An 18,682-nucleotide genomic window follows, 5' to 3' on the forward strand; every position below is an offset into this window, starting at 1 on the left:
GCACCTTTCTTGAGCACAGCAACGTGTAACGCCTGTAACAGCAACGGTCTGGGTTGCCAATGTTTTTCCCATAAATTAAAAAAATTCCCTAAGTGTGGGCGTGTAAGCTATGTTTGATTTGGGGGTGAAGGACAAGGGAGGAGGGAGGTCTGTTTAGAAGAAACAGCTGTAGAAAAATAATCTTTAATATGCAAGTCAGTATATGAAAAGAACAATAAAAGGGAAAAGGATCTAGCAGGAAATAAAATGAAACTTGCTTTCATTACAGCCAAGGGAAACTTAGATGAGTTTTTCTTTGCTAATAAACTACACTGTTTCATTTTGCAGCTGAGCCTTTTGGTGAAGCTGACTGTGGCAATTGTTCATTTTTTTTTTATTTTTTTTTTTAAAAAAAAAACTCTGGGCAATAAAAAAAGCCCTTCATGCATCAGGAAACATAGTAATGCAATACTTGTCTTATCTTCACACTTATTCAGCAGGTATTTACAAAAGGGCAGCAGGAAGCTCTTTAAACTTGATCCTGTTACTGCGCTCAGGATGTCTCTTAATCAGATCCGTTTACCTGCCTCTGTCCTGCGCAGGATCCTGCTGCAAAGGCAGCTCTAAAAGAGCCCCTGGGTGTCTTGTGAACAGAGTTTTTCTCAATGTGCTCTGTAACAGCCAGGGCTCTGAACTAGTTTTTACTGTACGGCTTAAGGGCGCCGAATGAAGCCCCATGGGTTAGTGTGGCCGTTCCGTGGGTAGCAAAGCCCTGCGCTGTGAATGCCGTGGGGTTGTGCTCCTGAATGTGATGGGGTGGTGTGTGATTGTGTTGTTCCTCTGTAGGCTTTGTTACTGGGGGAACAGGAATTTCTTTGCTGCTCAGAGTAATGTGATAACTCAGTGAGTCGTGGTGTGCTGACCAGTGGGTCCCTTAGGTCTCAATTCCAGAAAGTGCTTAAAAGGGAAATGTGCAAATGCCACTTGTCTGCAGAACCCACACCTTGGCGGAACTTCATTGGACCTGGCTTGTGCTTGAAATCAAGCTGCACTTAATAGTAGTGTCCGTTTATTAGGGGTTGTTCCTGAAATCGTCAGTGCGTGATTCGGAGTCCCGAGTGCTGTACTTTGCTGTTCAGAGATGGTCTCTGAGGCTCTTTCTGGCATGTGGCTTTCAGTGATCTCTGTGCATCTCGTTATTTGGCGCATTCGTTTGTAGTAAACGAAGCAGCTGCTCGCATTGTAGTGTGGCATCAATAGGGAAAACGCTGGGTATGGAGAGAAGAGACTTCAGCCTGTACGGAGCACGCTTCTCTCAAGGACCTGCCAGCGCTGCACAAACGTTTGAAGCTCCCTCTCCACTGGGAGATGAAGCCTTGTTGGTGCTGGGTGTGCTGGGTCCAGGTCCCGTGTGGAGCCCTGGGGGAGGCTGGACCCTGCAGGGGGCTGGCGGGGGAGCTGGAGGGGCAGCGGCTGGCTGGGGCTACCGGAGCCTGTTCTGTGGCTAGCATACGCAGGTCGCTGCGTGCCACAGGGGAGAGCAGCTCTGGCAGCGATGGCAGCCTGAGTGCCCGGTGTCATGTCCCAGACTTCAGGGGGAGCAGGCAAAGGCTTCTGTCGGGGGATCTGCTGCACACTGGGGTGATGGCCCCAGACAGTCCCATACGCATGATTTTGATGGGTTGTCACTGTGCACTTTAACACCTTTTTTTTCCAGGAAAAGCACCAATTCAGACATCCTCTGCCCTCCTGTATGGAGTGTCACAGCAGGGTGGTGGGATGGGTAGGGGGCTGCTGGGTGGCTCAAGCAGGAGGGCAGCACTCTGGGAGGGTACATGTCCAAGCCAGCTTGGGCTTTAACTGGCTCCACAGCTGTAAAACGTGCGTTTCTTGTATGGAAAATGCCCTGTGCCCTCCCAGCCTGGGAGCCGCATCCTGTGCTGCCGCAAAGCAAGCAGAGATTGGCGGAGTTTGAACTGGTGCTGTAATTAAATCGAATTACAATGTCCCTCTTGCTGCAGCCCAGAAAGGAGGATGGATGTTCAAATTTGTTGGCTTTTCAGATAGTGGTATCGCTCAGTGTGGCTGGAGCCCATCAGGAGAGAAGGGGGAGATGAACGTCGGCTGTCCGTGTGCGCACACGCGTGTTCACCAGGAGCTGCCTCTCCTCTGGCTGGACCTGAACAGTCTCCCCGTCTCCAAACTCTGCGCCGGCCAGGCCTGATGGGCAGCACCTCTTAAGTATTGTTTGGAAAAGAAAACAGATTGCAGCTTTGCAGTGCTAATATGCAAACGAGCAATGTGAAGGGAGGAAGAATTATTTCTGCTGACGGCAGCTAATGTTCCGTGAAAGTAAAATCACAAACCGCCTTGCACCTGGCTTGCAGAAATGCTGAAGGAGCAATGTTCCTCCAGTGCCCCTGTGGCAGCATCGCCTCCACGCTGCCAGCACGGGAGAGAGGCCCCTTCCCTGCCCGCAGCACCTCGGGGCGTGGGACAGGGTGGGATGGCTCAGCCGAGAACACCTGATGGAGTACAGGAGCCTGGGTGAACTTCAGTGTTGTGGGCTCTTGCGGCTGTGCCACCACTCCTGTGGTATTTGGTGGATTTGAGCTTCAGGTTGAGTGATGTGGTTACGTGCAGCTCTCAGCGTTTGCTTTTAAAAGGGCAAAAGTTCTCCTGCATTTCAGCAGCAGAAGCTTAAACGTGTAAACCCTAATGGCTCCCGCGTGAGCACCAGAAAGAATGTTTCTAAATTATTGTGCATAGATTTAAAAGGTATTGTTCATGTATGTTTGTTGTACTTTTTCATCTGCTAAGCCCTTCGGCAGGGGGGACAGGGTTGCGGCAGGGTGAGTGAAGCTCAGGTTCTTCATTCGTTTGTGGGTCTCGCAAGAAAACACAAAAAGCTACTCAGTTGTTGGGGAAATTTGTAGAAAATAACACGATATGTGCATGTGTAACAGTGAGACAGGGCGACTTGAATAAATAGACAAGGATGCACATGGGAGATGGATCCGATGCCGGCAGGGAACTGAAGGCAGTGATTTCCAGGAGCGTGGCTGGCTCTGGGGCCGCGTACGGGTCACTTAAAATGCCTGTCGCTTAATTCCCCTCTAGTCCCACCCTCTTCCTTGTCTGTGAGATGCGTAAAACGCAAAGCTGTTTTGAGGCAGGGTGAATTAAATGTTTGTAGGAGAGTTTGGAGGCTCTCCAGAAGATGTTTTGAACTAGATTCTGTTCTTGCCCCTGCGGCGAAGGGCAGCAGCGGGAGCTCCGTGATTTAACACTGGCTGCAGATTGAACGAGATCAGAATATGCTCCTTCTTTTGCTTTTTAACGCATATTGAAGTGTTTTTAGCTGTTGACATATATTTTAAAGTTATCAGTTGCTCCTTGTCTCCTACTGTAGCGTGGACCAACTATGATCAGAGAAGAAGTTCCTGTGGCACTGATTACGGGCAGAAATGTAGATGGGAGATTTGTTCTAGCAGTGGCGGAGGCGCTGCTGTAAGTCACAAATCCATTTTGTTAACCAGTTGCTACAGACCTGTATAAACACGTGTATCGTGTGGCGTTAGATCAGTCTGCTTCGAGCAACAAGGCTGTCTGCTTCTTCCCTCATTAGGTTAGCTTGCGCTTTGTTTTTAAAGAAAGTGGCTTGTCTAGGATGGGGGACGTGATGGCGTGTGTTGTGGCAGACATCTGAAATGCTGCAAAGAGGGGAGCAGCTCTGCCACAAGATATGTCCCCAGGAGCGTGGGGTGCTCCCACTGCTGCCCCCCGTCCTCTGCAGCAGCTCTTTGGGGACGCCCCAGGCTGCAGAGCTGGCTCCAGCTGCAGCTTGGGTTGTCCATACCTCAAATCCCATCCGAGAGCAAAAACCCACCAGTGCAGGACTGGTTTTAGCTGGCATGGGACGTCTGCTGGGCCAAACACGGGCAGTGGTCTCTGTTGGTGCAGAGCAGCCATTCTCGGTGGTGCTGGCCACTGCGGGACCTGCCGGGCTGCAGGTGATTGAATGCTGCAGCAGAGACGTGTTTGTCTCCGTGTCTGACAGCGGAGGTACTGCTTGTGTCCCTGCCTCTCTGGGGCTGGGGTGTCTGGAGGGTAATTAACATCAAAATGCCGTGGTGCTCCGATACTGTCGTTTCATGGCCAGGTCAGCGTCTGTGTTATGCTGCTGGATACCAAACAGGTGGTTGTGGCAGTTCTTGCTTTACTGGTATGGCATTTGCCATCTCTGTTGCCATCTGGAGATATTTCAGGCACTTAGGAGGTCCTGCAGGGTGGCACTCTCAGACCAGTGCCTGTCCCCAGAGACCTCCGGGGCTGGGAGCGTTTGGGCGCTGGGCAGTGCCACCTCGCTGCCCGCTCTCAGCAAAAGGCAATGCTCTTCTGCAGTGAAATTTGAAGTTTGTTGGTGCAAATCTCCCCTCGGTGCAGGGCAGTAAGGAGCACAGCGTCTAGCATGTTGTTCTTAGCCCGTCTCTTGGGGGTTTGTGTGTTGCTGGTGAGCACATGGAGTCGAGTCTCAGGTTCTTGCTGCAGGGTGGTCGTGTGTACCCTCTGTGCCCTTTCCCATCGGTATCTCAGAGCACTGGACTGCAGCTGGATGTTTATGAGCTGCAGCACTGCTGGCCTGGGAGAAGGGCAGGAGGATGGGGGCTGCCTCGCTGCCTCCTGTGAGCTCTCCGAGATGTGGTCTCGATGTCAGCTCTTCTGACTCTCTTACTCTGTTTCAGAAATGCAGCACTGGAACCTATTTTCCTGTCAAGCTAAGGAGACCCAGGGGACAGCTGCCTGTGTGCTGGCGGGCATAAATTGTTCTGGGCAATTAGACCTGGCTGCAGGACTTGATTGTGGAGATCAGACCTGCCCAAGGCTCGCTTTGCTCTGACGGAAGCAGGCTATTCTGTCTCCATAAACACACAGCAAACACACACGTACCCCGCGGCCATGGAGAGGGCGGCACTATGACGGTCTTGGTTGGCTCTCTGTGTCGCTGTTGTCTTCAGCTTGATTTCCACTGTGAGGGGCATTCCTCAGGCACCCGTTGTCACAGGTGACCAGGAAGTGAGGGCCACCTCATCAGGCAAGAGGAGCTGCCAGTGCCCAGATGAACGATGAGCTGTTAATGCTGCTGTCCGGAGTGGTTTGTCCTCCATCCCTTCTGCTTGCGGGGACCCCGTGCCCCTCTCAGGCGGTGGTCCTGGCTGCGTAGGAACATCAAACCTTTGGGAGAAAACATCCCTGGGAGTTTATACGCTGCCAGCCATTCTGCTGGGGGAGGTCGTTACCAGCCCATGCTGGCATCTCACTGGCGCTGGCCTTGTTTCCTTCCCCTCTTCACTGCCTGCTCTGCTGCTGGGCTTGTAGCGGCACGGAAGCCCCTGATGCTAGAGAAAGAACTGTCTTTGTTTCCAAGTTGTGGGTGTGTTGGTTGGGGTTTGGTGAGTTTTTTCTTGCAAGGACCTTGTCTTCCAGTTGGTAGTGCTAGCTGGTGTGTGCTGGCAATCTCGTTGGGACAAGGAATGTTCTCAGCCAAGGCAGCAGGTCAAAGGAAAACACCAAGAGTCCTCATAGAGTATAAAACTTGATGTGAGCATGGCACAGAGCCTTGCTTTCATCAATACTTCATATTATTAATGCCAGAGAAGGAATTAATGAGAAATCGTCTATGGAGTCATCTTTAATTTGTCCTCCTGTGGAAAGCTGTTTTTTCTGGAGAGCATTAGTCATTCTTACATCCCCCTTGGTAGAGCAAGCACTGAGTAACATGATGGTGTTTTGCAGGAGCGTTTTGAAGTCCGAGAGTAGCCACTGTGCTTTTTGGCAAGCACTTGGGATGCTCTTTGCCATGTCACGGCTGGTGAGCAAGCCCTGAGATTAACGTGATTGAGTGACTGTTTTAATTTCAGCCCTGATGGAGCAAAATTAGTTACAATGATATGTGTGTGTTGAATAAAATTGTAGTTTTATTAGCTATAATTGCTGAAGAAGACTTTTTAAAGCCTTGACTGCTGGGGGGAAAAATTGCTAGCACTGGAATTTGTTCTTGCACAGTATGGCATTGATTATTATCGTGGTGCATAATATGTCAGTCCTCGGTTGGCAAGTCGTCACTGCGAAACACTGGGAAGCGCTCAGCGAGGGATGTCGCCGTGTGTCTCCAGCCCCCCGGGGAGCACTACACAAAGTGTGCCTGCTCCACAGAGGGTATGAATCTCTCACCACGCAGCCAGCAGCTGGGGCTACCTAGTGAAGTTGCAGCAGCTCATGCTTCCAGCCCTGGAGGGCTCTGCTTTGCTCCCTGGTGCGTTGGCCAAGGCGGCAGCCACCAGGGTGGGCGCAGGAGCTGAAGCCCCTGAGCACGGTGGGGAGGCAGAACGGGGACCAGCTGTGCTCTGGATCGGGAGCCAGTGGTCCAGTGTGGTCACCCGTGCTGGGACACGGTGCTGCCACCACCACAGTCCAGCTGGCTGGGGCAGGGAGGGAGCCAGCCCGCAGTGACGGTGCCCAGCGATGAGCAAGAGTGCCGTGGGAGCTGTGCCGGCAGGGAGGGGGGCACGCCTGGCACAAGGGGGGGAAAAGGTTAAAGTGTTTGCTGCTTTGTTTAATTCCATTGTCATCAACCCCAGGGGCCTGGTGTGGGGGAACTGTTTTTTCTGTCTGGCTTGCGATATGCATTTGTCTTAATTTATGTGGGGGCAGGTTATAAACCTGCAGAAGCACGTTGCTGGCGCTTAGATTTCACATGCGCATTTAAAATAATAACACCTGACAGTTTACTAGCAGCTAAGAGGTTTTTCTGCTTCAGAAAGCAAAATACTTGGAGGATTTGGGCAGTGTGTATAAATAATTTGAGGAATTAGACCAGAATATCCCGCACACTTTTCTTGGGGGAGCGGAAGGAGCGATAGACCTGTGGAGTTCACAAGTCGGGGATCGCAGAGGGTTGGAACGCCAGCCAGCTGTGTGTATCTGAATGTCATCCTTCTGTAATTTCTTGTCTCTTAGGATCCAATCTGAATTGCCACCATGTTCGATTGCAGTGTGTTACTTCATTTGTCTGCCCTAATTCTTCTTTACCTTGAAGGGATGGAGAACATAGCACCCAGTCTGCTCGGGAGTGTTGGAAACAAACAGCCCCTCCGTTCTTGGGGGGACACCTGGGAGGGATGCAGGAGCATCTTTACCTGCTCTAGTGGACATGTTGGAAATGGAGGTTTTGGGTCAGGAAATAATTTCCTGGGCTGGATGAGGAGGAGTGTGAGGAATAAAGACTGCTGTGTGTCCATTTGGTATAGTTGTGGTAGTTTCTCCGTGGAGGTTTTACTCAATGAGTAAACTAGATTCAAATGGGGGGAAGAAAAAAAAAAAATAACTTGGAGCCGTGGAATGGCGGCTGTTGTTACGCCTGTGTGCATGCAGGCACCCCATAACTGAACATCGGCTTTACAAGCTGCGTGGTACGTGGAACACCTCTTGGGTTTGCCGGTCCGTGCAGACGTTGCACGGTTGTAGAAATACAAGATGAGGTGTGAAGTTTTCCAGAAAACGTCCCAGTTTGGTCATCCCAGCATTTGGTGGCAGCGCCATACTCCCGTTCCTTGGAGCACTGTCCTCCAGGAGCTTGCCGAGGCGCTGCTGTTCCTTGCACAGGACTCAGCCCGGTCGTTAAGGTGTGAGCGGTGACGGGCAGTCACTGCGTTTGATCAGCTTTGGCTGCCCAGGACAGCCCCGTGGAAAAGAGAGGAGCTGAAAATCCTGAAGAGGAAAGTGGGAGGAATGAATGGAGAACATTGTGTGTTCTTCTGCCAGGCTGGATCAGTTGCATTAAATTCAGAGCCTTTCTGAGTACAATTAATAGTCATTTTATTTAGGTCACCCTGGTTTTGTTGCTTTAAATGTATGCCTCCATTAAAGTGGAAGAAAATCAAATACATTTATCTCTGTGGAGCCTTTTGTGAACTGGTTGGGCATATTTTAAATAACCCTGGGAACTGTTAGGATTATTAAAGCCTTTGGCTTCTCCAGGTTTTTTTCTTTCCTCCTGTTCTCCCCTATTCCTCCTTCCAGGCAGTGAGTAATGAAGTGGTATAGCCCTTCCTTTTCTGAGAGCCCCAAGTGGCTTGGAAAAAAAAAAGTTAAATAAACTAAAGCCCATTAGTTAGGCTTTATATAAGAAACTGGGTCTAAATTGGACATATATGTATGGGGTATGCTGGGACAGAGAAGTCTGTTGGGCATAAGTATCTGTAACTGGTATTATCTGGCAAGCCTTTTTTTCTTTTTTTTTTTTTTTTTTTTTTTATTTACCTGAAGTGCTAAGATGGTTCATTTTGTAATACACTTTCATTTGATGCCCAGAATAGGTTCAGATTAATCAGCTCCTTGAAGCCTCCATACTGAGCCATACAACATCTGAAAAGCGGTGTAGAGTCCTGGATGCCTCTCCGAGCGCGTGGGTGGATGCTCTCTGCTCAGCATCTCCCACCCGTGCTGGGGAAGACGAGCCCCGTGCTGGAGCGTGCAGGGGTGATGGGCCAAGCCTGGCAGGTGGCGACAGCATCTCCCAGTCTTGTTTCTAACTCTGGAAAAAGCTTTCTTCTCTTTCGTAGGCAAGGTGCTGGTTGTGTATTTTGAGTTGAGACCTGGATGTGCGGTTTGAGCATCTTTAAAATACTGGGCGAGCGAGGGTTGGAGGAGGAGGGGGTTAACTTCTGGACAGTCACAGCTCCTGAATGTACTTGAGTTTCAGCTGTGGGCTGGTTGTTTTTTTCCTTCCCCTGAAATAGGGATCAATTTGCTTACTACAGGGTTTACTGCCGGTTACCTTGACTGCGTCCCTTATTTCTCCTTGATGAAAACTTGAACAAGCCGCTTGTGTTTGATTCACAGAGAACCGTGAGAAACGGGCTGTGTGTGTGAGGCAGTGTGGTTTTCTCATTCTATTCAGCCCTTTGTATATTCAAATTCTTCTAGTTTCTGTTCTTGCTGTTCTGCCAGATTTCCATACCATTGATGGGTTTTCTGAATTAATAAGTTTCTTTCTCCCCCTCCCTCCCATACCCTCGCCACCTTTTTGCAACTGGTGAAAAGTTTTTCTAAGCGCGCTGCCCTCTCCATATTGATTTTCTCTACTTGCTTGTCTAACCAACTCTTAGATGTTTTATTTTGCAAAGCGTTAATAGAATTTTCCTTTTGCTGTGCACTTTATCTATTCAGGAGGTTTCAAGAAGTCTCATTGTGTCACTGGACTATGGAGGAAAGAGGCTATTCTTCTGCTACAATGGCTGCCCTAAAAAATAACACAGGGTGGGGTAGACTCAGAAAGGGCAGAGACGGAGATAAAACGTTCTGACCTTAGGAAACAGAAAAGATAACCAATTAGACATTGTTGAAAGGGCACCAGCTGGCTTAAAGAACACCCCACTGATTATTTTTTCTTAAAGGCATGCTTGGTCCAAATCTGAAACTCAGCTGCAGAGCCGCTTTCCCGCTTGCAAGTTTTCAGGTTTGAGCTGCCGGGCTGACCCTTCTGTAGGCAGCTGCGCCCCTGGTCCTGAGCCCAAAGTGGGTCCCGCTGTTTGGAGGGCTGATGTGCCCACCCCCAGAGTATCCACGCTCCTCGGGGCCCCAGCCAGCAAGATGGAAACCTCCTGGATTAGCCCATGCAGGCTGCGTTTGTTACTGCTAATAAGGATTTATTTGCATAAAAAAGATCTCTGCCAAGAGCATCATTCCAGCAGAGCGGGGCCCTAGTACACATGGCACAGAGTGCTGTTTGCCCAGAGGACATTTATCTGGTGGGCGAGACAACGTGTCACATTGCACAGGTGGGAGAGACGAACAGAACTGCAGATCCCTGGTATGGCCAGGAGCTGCACCCAGAGCCCCTTGCCCCCTCCTGTGCCTGGTCTCATGCCAGGACCTGTCCCTCCTTCCTCGCGGCAGCACTCGGAGGAGCAGGATGAGGCTGCACAAGAGGTTCAAACACATGCTGCTGCTGCTGCTGCCAGCCCCAGCTGAGCCCAAGAGAGGGTTTTGCTCCCCACAGCTCAGGCTTCAGCCTGCTGAGAGGCTTCGGGCTCAGGCATGGCCATGCTACAGCGAGGTTAGAGTCCTGTTATGTCTCATCTCCCCCTAACCATAAAGCAGCCTTTTTTTAGTCCTCAGTAATGTCCTTGCAGAAAGAGGTGTCATTTTGAAATGACAGCCTTTTCAGCGATGGGGCACAGCCTGGAGAGCCTGCACACAGTGGCAGCCTGTGGGAGGGACAGAGGACCCTCCTGGGCTGGTGGGATCTGTGCTGCGGCATCCAAGACCTCTCTGGGCTCTGGTACAGGGTTTGATGCAGAAAGGTTACACTGGAAGCGTTGCACATTAACGCTTCTGCAACAGCAATCAGCATGGGCACAGAAGGATGGTCAGCGCGCTCACGTGGACCGAGGTGGAGGAAGCCTCAGTGATCCAGGAAACAGCATTAGGTGCAACATGTAATTTTTGGTGCCAGTGAGGCCAAGACCTGTGAGAATGAAAAATAAAGATTGCTGTGCAAACATAACTCTGGAGCAGAGATAAGCGGTGGTGGTAAGGTGAAGGGCAGCTCTGTCCTTATCTGCCTCCTAGCATCGCTAATAGCTGTGTTTCCTTCCTTGGAGTGAAGACAGACAGCAGGACAGACGGCTCTGTGCTTAATGTGGTTTGGATTTTTCAGCATCCTTAGGTCTCATTCAGGATGGGTATCAAGGAGGCATGCTGTTCTCCACCGTCTCAGGCCATTGCTAATGCATTTTGCAAAGCACTTTGACTTGAAAAAGTTAAGAATAAGTTAACCAGAGGCAGGTTTTCAGATGAGCTTAGGCATCGTGTGAGGTTTGGCTGCCCTGTTTTTTTTTTTACTATCTCCCAGAACATGTTTCAGTGCCGTAGTTACGAGAGGTTCAAGTTGTGTTTTACCGCCTTCCCAAACCTGTCTGTGCCCCGCCGAGACTGCAGTTCTGCCCGCAGGTAGACTGGGTGTCTGTTCCCTGTGTAAGATGACTACAGTCAGACTATACTCCCTGAACCGTGAATTTTGTCCAGGCGTGAGCTTCCAAATCCTGCTGTAACTGCTACGGTCACATGAAGGCAGCAGGAGCTGGCGCAGGTGCCGAGAGCGGTCCCACCTTCCCCCAAGGTGCTGCTTCTCCCTGCTCTGTGGCAGCCCCTCCGGTGTGTCAGCACCGCACTGGTTTGGCCGTGCCGGGGAACTGATCTGGCTTCAGATGGTCGTGGCAGAGAAGGTGCGTGTCGTCGGAACCTGGAGTGTCCCCCAGCTCCACGCACTGCGCTGGCGTGTTGGCACGGAGGAGGAGGAGGGCGGCATGGACTGGGCACGGGCGGCTGCGGGGAAGGGCAGACCCTTTGGTGGCACTGTAAGGTGAAGAGAGCACGTAACTGCGTTGTAAGGCGCTTACCTGAAATAAACGATTTATACAAAGCTGGACTATAAGAACAAGGAAGTATCATAAAAATTACTGAGGAAGAAAAACTAAAAAATCCCCCAAACAGGCAAAAACCCCCCAAACCACCCCTGCAGACAGGCAGTGGAGTCCTTTAAAGAGTAAAATCTTTTCTTTAAAGGTCTTCTCCCTTCCTGCAGCATCTTTTGCAGCTGGGCGGTGGTGCAGGTTGTCACCAGCCCGGAGTTCACAGCAGGGAGCAGCCAGTCTGTAACTTCTGTTCAGAAGGATTGCCTGGGCCGATGCTGCAGCCGACCTGCCCCACTCCCACCACCACTGCGCGGCGTTGGAAATGTGGTAACGCTGGAAAATAAACCCCAGCACAACATCCTTCTAAAATAAGTGTAAAATTTTAGGTGTGGCTGCACAGATTAAATGGAGTTGAAATAAATCATGCAAATAGTAATGAAAGTTGAAAGCAATTTGGTTGCACTTCAGTACGTTTCATCAGTCATCTCTCTTCTGAAGTGGAAATGCCAAGCCTGATGCGAATTAAACCTTCTCCCTCCTCCCTCTCCCCTCTTTCCCCGAACTTTTCAAAAGGCCTTTTGAAAAACCTCTGAATACCTTTCTTGGCTGACCAGATTTTACCCTGCTTGCTTGTAACCTCCAAATTCTCAGCCAAGACAGTGACTCTAATTTGGAGAAGTCATGGGCCTGATCTGCATCCTCGATTCCTCTCTTGGCCCTTCCTTATCTCCCTGCAAAAGGGAAAAGGGCTGGGATGAGGCAAGGCCAGGGACCGAGGAGAGATGGAAGAGCTGCTTAGATGTTTGGCTTTTTAGGGCAACACGACTTTTAATGTTGGCTTTTCTGCTTGAGGATCAAATGGCGGCTCGGACGGGGGTTGAAAGCAGCAGGTTTCCAAAGCGAAGCACTGACTGAGCAGAAGAAGGAGATCTGATGCATCGTTTGTACCTGAGCTGGGACTGCTCCTGCCTGGTCTCCCCCTCCCAGTCTGTCTGTCATGTCTTTGCGAACCGTGCAGCCAGGGTGCTAAAGCGCACATCTCCCCTCTTCTCTCTTGCAGGTAGAGGACGCCATGCTTATGTTTGACAAGACAACCAACAGGCATAGAGGTAAGAGAGAACGGGAGCTCAGACATCACATGTTGTGACAGCTTCTGCACGGTGAGCACAGCCAAAAATCAGTGTCAACGTGATGACCCCGTGGCTAAATCCAGTGGTGCTAAATCCCTCTGTTCCGCAGGTGTTGCAGAGGAAGGGCTGCTTGGCATGTAATGCCGCACGTCACGTGGATTTGGTTTATTAGAGGTGACTTTTCTGGTCAGTCTAATGACTTACCTTTGGGAGGACTGCTGTCAGGCTCCGTGGCATCCCAGGAGACAGTGAAGCCCAGGGTGTGCTGAGGCTGCAGGGAAGCAGAGGGTTTGTACCGAGGTGGTTAGCGTCAGGTTAAGCTGGGCATAAGACTGGTTAAACTGAGATAGCAGGAAATTAAGATGCTAAACCCTTCTGCTGGGGTTTCAGGCATGCTGGAGATTTGAAGCTGAGGACTGCCCGTCCTCCAGTGATAGTAGTTCAGAATAAGCAGAATCTCCAGAAGAGGAATTTCCCTCCACATATTTCACAAGAGAGACGAGGTTTCATCATTGCTTGTTACAGCTCTGTGAAAATGAGCTGAGGATTATTTTCAATGTTATGGCCATTCCTTTCAGTGGAAATAAATGATGCTCTTCTGTCTCTTGGCGAGCAGTTCACATTATCGCTGCAGCAGAGGCGCTGAGCTCCAGGCGGAGCGCAGCCTGGCAGCTGCTTTGCTGGGCTGGGAGGAGGTAAATGTACCTGGGCTCTCACGGTGGCACCAGAAACTGCACTGGGGACATGCTCCGAGACCCTCTTCCCTTCTCTCCAAACGAGATTGATTTTATGCCACCAGTGTCCCTGCTTTATGTGGCTTCTGCCCCCCTGCGACGGCGTGGACGTGTAGCCCGGAGGTTTGTTGCTTGCCCTTCACACCCCGGCCTCTTTGTGGGGGCTCTCTTGATGGATACTGGTATTGTCTCGTCTGCCGATATGTGCCTGCTACTCAGTGCAGGCTGCGTAGCCTGTTGTGCAGGGAGGCTGACAGAAGGTGTAAAGGAGCCTGTTCCTGGGCCGGCAGCGCTGGGAGCGCTGGGAAGGGGAGAGCGGAGCAGCCCAGAGCGCGTGGCCACGGCCACCGCGCCTCATCATCATCTCCATGGCAGGGTCTGAAGACCTTGACCTCCCAGCACTGTCTGAATTATTCACTGCTCTGATATTTGCCTTAACAAGCAACTTCAGTGCATGGGGCTGGCTGGGTGAGTCAGGCAAAACCTCCAGGATAGCATTCCCTCCCTCCAGCAGTTCCCTCCCAGGCACTAATCCCTCTCTGAAGTCAGGGATCATAGTGGAAATCCCTGGAAAATTCAGCAGCAGTGAGCAGAAGGCTTGCTTGGAAAGGATAAGCTCTTTGGAGCCAGGGGGGGCATGCTAACAGCCAGTGCCCATCAGTTTTGTAACAGGAACCAAGTGTTCAAAACTCCTACGTAGTTTGGAAAGTTCAACCCCTGACAACTTCCCTTTATATCCAGGGAATTTTCCATGCTTCTTTTTGCAACCACCCTGAAACGGGCCATAAATATCCTTCTCCATTCAGAGTCTTGGCAAGTTGTTTGTTGCATTTAAAAGCTGCATTATGTGGTGCTTTTGTGCTGGGCACAAGGGCCCCACATCCCCGCTCTGATGTGGCAGAGGGGCTCAAGGAGTACAGGGGGGCTCTGGTCCCAGCAAGGCGCACACTTGCAGATTTGGCCCCTGTGAATGTGTTTCTGCAAGTCTTCTGCGTGCTTTTGTTTATATTCCTTGTTTTCTTCTCTTAAACTGTTTCTTAACCTGGTGAGGTCACGCAGCGTGGATCGGACAGGCTGGCAGTGCATTCTGGCGTTCGTCTCCGTGCCCTGTCCTGCTGAGGCTTTTGCAGCCCCATTTGCAAGTCCCTGGCCTGCGGTTCCATGTCCCCGCCCCATCACCACTTTGTGTGTTGCAGGTGGGAGGCAACAGGGTTTCCTTTTTTCCCCAGGAATTCTGTGAATTTCATTGGTTAATTATTTTTTTTTTTAGCCTTGTTTTTCTACACGCAAGCGGTAGTATCTCTTTGCATCAACATCCTTGTGTAAGCTCCTAGGTGAGGTCTAAGTGGGGAGGAACTAAGGGTCCAAAAGGACCAAAAGCAGATTCCGAATGCCGTTGGGTGGAGGTGGTGTTACCCCCACCTCCCGTATGCCCCAGCGGAGTCAGGCTCCGCAGCCAGGGCTGTCCCGCTTGCTTGTGCCATCCAGGAGGCAGGGTGGGCTGCAGCCCCCCTCCCTGCCCCTGGCAAATAAGGGAGTTCTCTGGCACCCGGGAGGGCCAGCTCTGTTTGTGAGGCAGTATCCCGGGGAACAGATGGACCCTTTTGCTGGGTGCAGGACAATGCTGCTTATTTGCTGGGATTAGCCAAAATTCCTGCAGGCGTGTGAAGCCCGGCCGGTGCCAAGGGGTTGCGCTGCTGCAACGGGAGCAGCTGCCAGGGGGGCATGTCTGAGCGCTGGGTCCTTACCTCTGCCAAGTGCAGGTGGGAGGAAGAACTAGGTGTAAAAGGCAGCATAAAGAGTCGTCTTCATCTTCACGCTTTAATTTATACAGCTTTTTCTGGCATATTTTCCTTCTCTGCACAGGTAGCTACCACTAATCAGGCTAATAAACTGGCTAGTGGGCTGCTGTGATGAGGCAAGTTCTGCTGCATCAATCGTTTATAAAATCACCTCAGATTTTACAAATTGTGACATTCTGATTGTGTTGGAAACGTGTTTAAAATGCAGTAGTGTGCAGCAACAGTGTTAATGGCAATTCTTAAAACCACTCGCGGGTTCCAATCTTTATCTTCAAATTAGCCGAGGGAAAGAGAAACGGCAGATAAAATATCCGCTGTGGCTTACTGTAGTTAGTCTATGCCTAGAATAATCAGCGTAGGCAAGGGAAACGAAAAGTATTAAAATGCACTCCCAACTGCTAGAAGGCGAGATAAATTTCCTTGCAAGCAAATTGAGCATATTTGTTGATGTGATTCTGGCCCGTGCGTGTTGTGGTAGTGTATGACTGGCCAGCATGCGTGGCGTGGGGCCGGCAGGGGCTGGTTAGTGGGGGGGCTCAGATTTAACCAGGCATGCTAAGAGGGATTTTCAAAACTGCTCGTTGTTTCTTGAAAACCCCACCCAAAATAAAAATTAATGCCTTGCCAATGGAGCACGTAACTTTCATGACATTAAAAATGTCACCAGGCTAACCATGTTGTTGCCTCTGCTGGTGTCTTTTTGGTTTTTTAATTTCTCAACTATTCCTGGACGTTCTCTAAGGAGAATAAGACTCAGAGCTATTGCATTCCATGCCTGCCTGACTAGCCATATTAAAGGCAGGCTGAAAAAGCTGTATTTAATTGAAGGAGTGGTTAATTTTTGGATTATCATAGGTAAAACAATGCCTAGCTTCACTGGGATGCAGTGTCTTCTTGTGGGGCTTCTCCTTCTGGCTTGGCCACTTCACTGTGGTAGTGGGCACGCAATGAACTAGCACTTAGAAGGCAAATACCTCTGGGTCCCCATAGTTACGATGCCATCTCTTTTTGGAAAGAAAATGTTGGTAATCCTCTTATTTCTGTACCCTGTGCCATACTGTTGCACTTCTGTACAGGGAGCAAAACCACACAAAAGTTCTCCAGACACTATGGAAGATCACTTTCACCACCTTCAGCACTTTCTTCACTGCCTAAAATTTCATAGAGCTGAAAATTACTGGGTCAATCTTGAAAGGATTTAGTAATTGGAAATAAAAAAAATAAAAAAAGAGGGTGATGTTATTTTGTTACCCTTGCAAAGTGCAGATAAAAATCTGGAGTTCAACATTAGTTATTGATCTTTGTGGTTGGAGGGAGCCTGGCAAGATGATGATGTCCTTCTAACTCCATTATGGAGGGGAGCTCCAGAAGGCATACCAATGTGCTGCCGAGCACGACTGCAGGAGGGTAGAGGTGGGTCAAGACATGGTGGGATATTGAATAATTATCGTAATGGGATGCTCTTGATCACAGCTTTAGATGCTCTCCACCAGCACGGGCTCGTTTTATGCTTGCCTGTAGCCATCAGCTGCTCCAGAAGCTGTCCGCGGCGTGCAACACGACTGTCCTGCATCTTGAACTTGCAAAAAGACAAAGATCTTGAGTGACTGAATCCCCCAAGCTGTAATAGCTGGTATTGAATGTAATACTATATGTTTTTCAAAGCCATACAGCCCCCAGAGTTATTTTCATATCAATTAACTCTCTCACAGAGTTAAGAATGGCAGGGGAGAGAGGAGGGATGTGACAGCATGGGATTTGGACTTCTTTAATCTTAAAACTAAACAAAATTAAAGAAGGGCAGGCTGTCCGCCTGGTACAAACAATATCCTATGTGTTAGGGGTTAAAACATCTCCGAAAGACAGGCATCGATTGTGGCAGAGCTTTAAAACCACTTGGGTTTTTGCTGTCACTGCAAACGTGCTGCTGTTTCCCCGCAGGGGGGGTGCTGGGGCCGGGGCTGGGCGGCATCTCGGGGGCTGTGTGGGGCTGGGTGGTAGCTGAGCATCCCTCCGACACGGCCGAGCCGGCAGCTCCCAGGGGCTCTGCGGCCGGGCTCTCCCCAGCCGTGTGGAGACGGGGGTGCCCCAGGTTTGGGTTGGATCTACACCGCAGCATCGGGGCTGGGAGATCTCCGTGGCTCGTAGCACCGGGACCACACACGGGAGCGCAGCGTCTGCAGCATCCTTCCTGCGGCCGCCGCTCGCAAGGAGGGATGCAAGGGTCGTGTGTCGTGTTTGCGTTATCCCCATCTAGCCAGTTTCGGTGCATGAAAGTAATTGTCCAGGTGGAAGCCGTTGGTGTAATGGTTGTATTTATTGGAAGAGACAGGAGTGATGTTGTTAGCGAGATAGCGTCTGTGCCTCGGCGAAGGATGATGCTTTTCTTAGGAGAAAAATAGCTTTTGTGTGCTGTCCAGCTGCCAAAACCTCAGTTTTGTAGTTGACCTCTGAAGTTATAATTGACATTTTTATAGATGGGATATAAATATAATTAAGAGTCGTTGCAATTATTTGTTTATCGCCATCTCCCTCAGGTAAGGCAAGGTCATGTACATCCCCAGGCAGTTTTCAGTAAAGAGTATTTAAAATATATAGAAATAATTGCCTAATTTGGTCATTTTCAGCGTAGCTTTTCTTGGCAGCAGTCTGGCGAGGGTACTGAGCGTTTGAGGGCAGCTCAGAGGGAGCCTTGCATATGCTCACGTAGTTTTGCGTTTGGAAGGATGGGGCTAAAGGGAGAGCTGCTGTTCACCCCAGTTTGACCCACAGAATTTTGGAAAAGCATCCACAAATGCGGTGATGGTATTTTTTTAGAGCATGAAGTACTTCAAGGGCTTTGGATGAACAGTGTGAGATAAGCTGTAAACAGGGGCAATGTTATTGTTACTGCTTTCCTAGATGAGACGGGGGTTTATTCCCATCAGTTGTATCACTTCGTAAGTGGGGCTCCGGAGAGTGCAGCTGTTCTGAGGGAAGCGCTGGCTCGGCTCAGCCCCACCATTCCCTGGCCGGTGACATTCATCCCAGGGACCTGGGGCTGCGACACGGAGAGAGGCTTCAACCCTTGACGCATAGAGACGTGGAGTGTTTGTCTTCCTCCAAAGGCACAGAGGATCGCAGGGAGGTGTAGCCGCAGACAGGCTTTTTAGAGCAATTTTTAAGCAAATATTTGCTTCAAAACTTCACATGAGGGCTGCGAAGATCCATTAGTTAATATTATTTACCATTTACAGATCTATCAGTGAAAGTGGTGATGGCTGAGCGATAATACCGTCAGTCATACCTGTCTGTTTAGACTGCAGCTATGACATGTGTCGTATTAATATTTTATATGTGTATGTTTTTAATATTACATCCTCACTTATAAATATTCATGTCGTAAAACACATTAACAGCTGCAACACTGCCGACCGCTATTCACATTTCTGCTGTGTGGCAGAGTCACCCCCGTCCCGGCTGGAGCCCAGGCAGGAGCTGGGACAGCTGCAGCCATGGGGAAGGGGCTGCTGGCCATGGCCCACCAGTGTCCCCTTTGGCATCGACCTCCCCCCCTT

At 50.2% G+C, this 18,682-nt stretch overlaps 1 protein-coding gene across 10 annotated transcripts in view; it reads left to right on the forward strand.

Annotated features, from left to right (window-relative positions):
- The window catches only part of MSI2 (musashi RNA binding protein 2), a 255,804-nt gene that overhangs the window by 142,304 nt on the left and 94,818 nt on the right, over positions 1-18,682 (forward strand). For all 10 annotated transcript variants that reach the window (XM_056327735.1, XM_056327727.1, XM_056327753.1 and 7 more), the window contains one exon: positions 12,520-12,568. In XM_056327735.1, the coding sequence (XP_056183710.1) occupies positions 12,520-12,568 (49 nt within the window). The remainder of the gene's footprint in view (positions 1-12,519; positions 12,569-18,682) is intronic.

The sequence above is a fragment of the Falco biarmicus genome, chromosome 1 (assembly GCF_023638135.1).
Source record: "Falco biarmicus isolate bFalBia1 chromosome 1, bFalBia1.pri, whole genome shotgun sequence".
NCBI classification, from domain to species: Eukaryota; Metazoa; Chordata; class Aves; order Falconiformes; family Falconidae; genus Falco; species Falco biarmicus.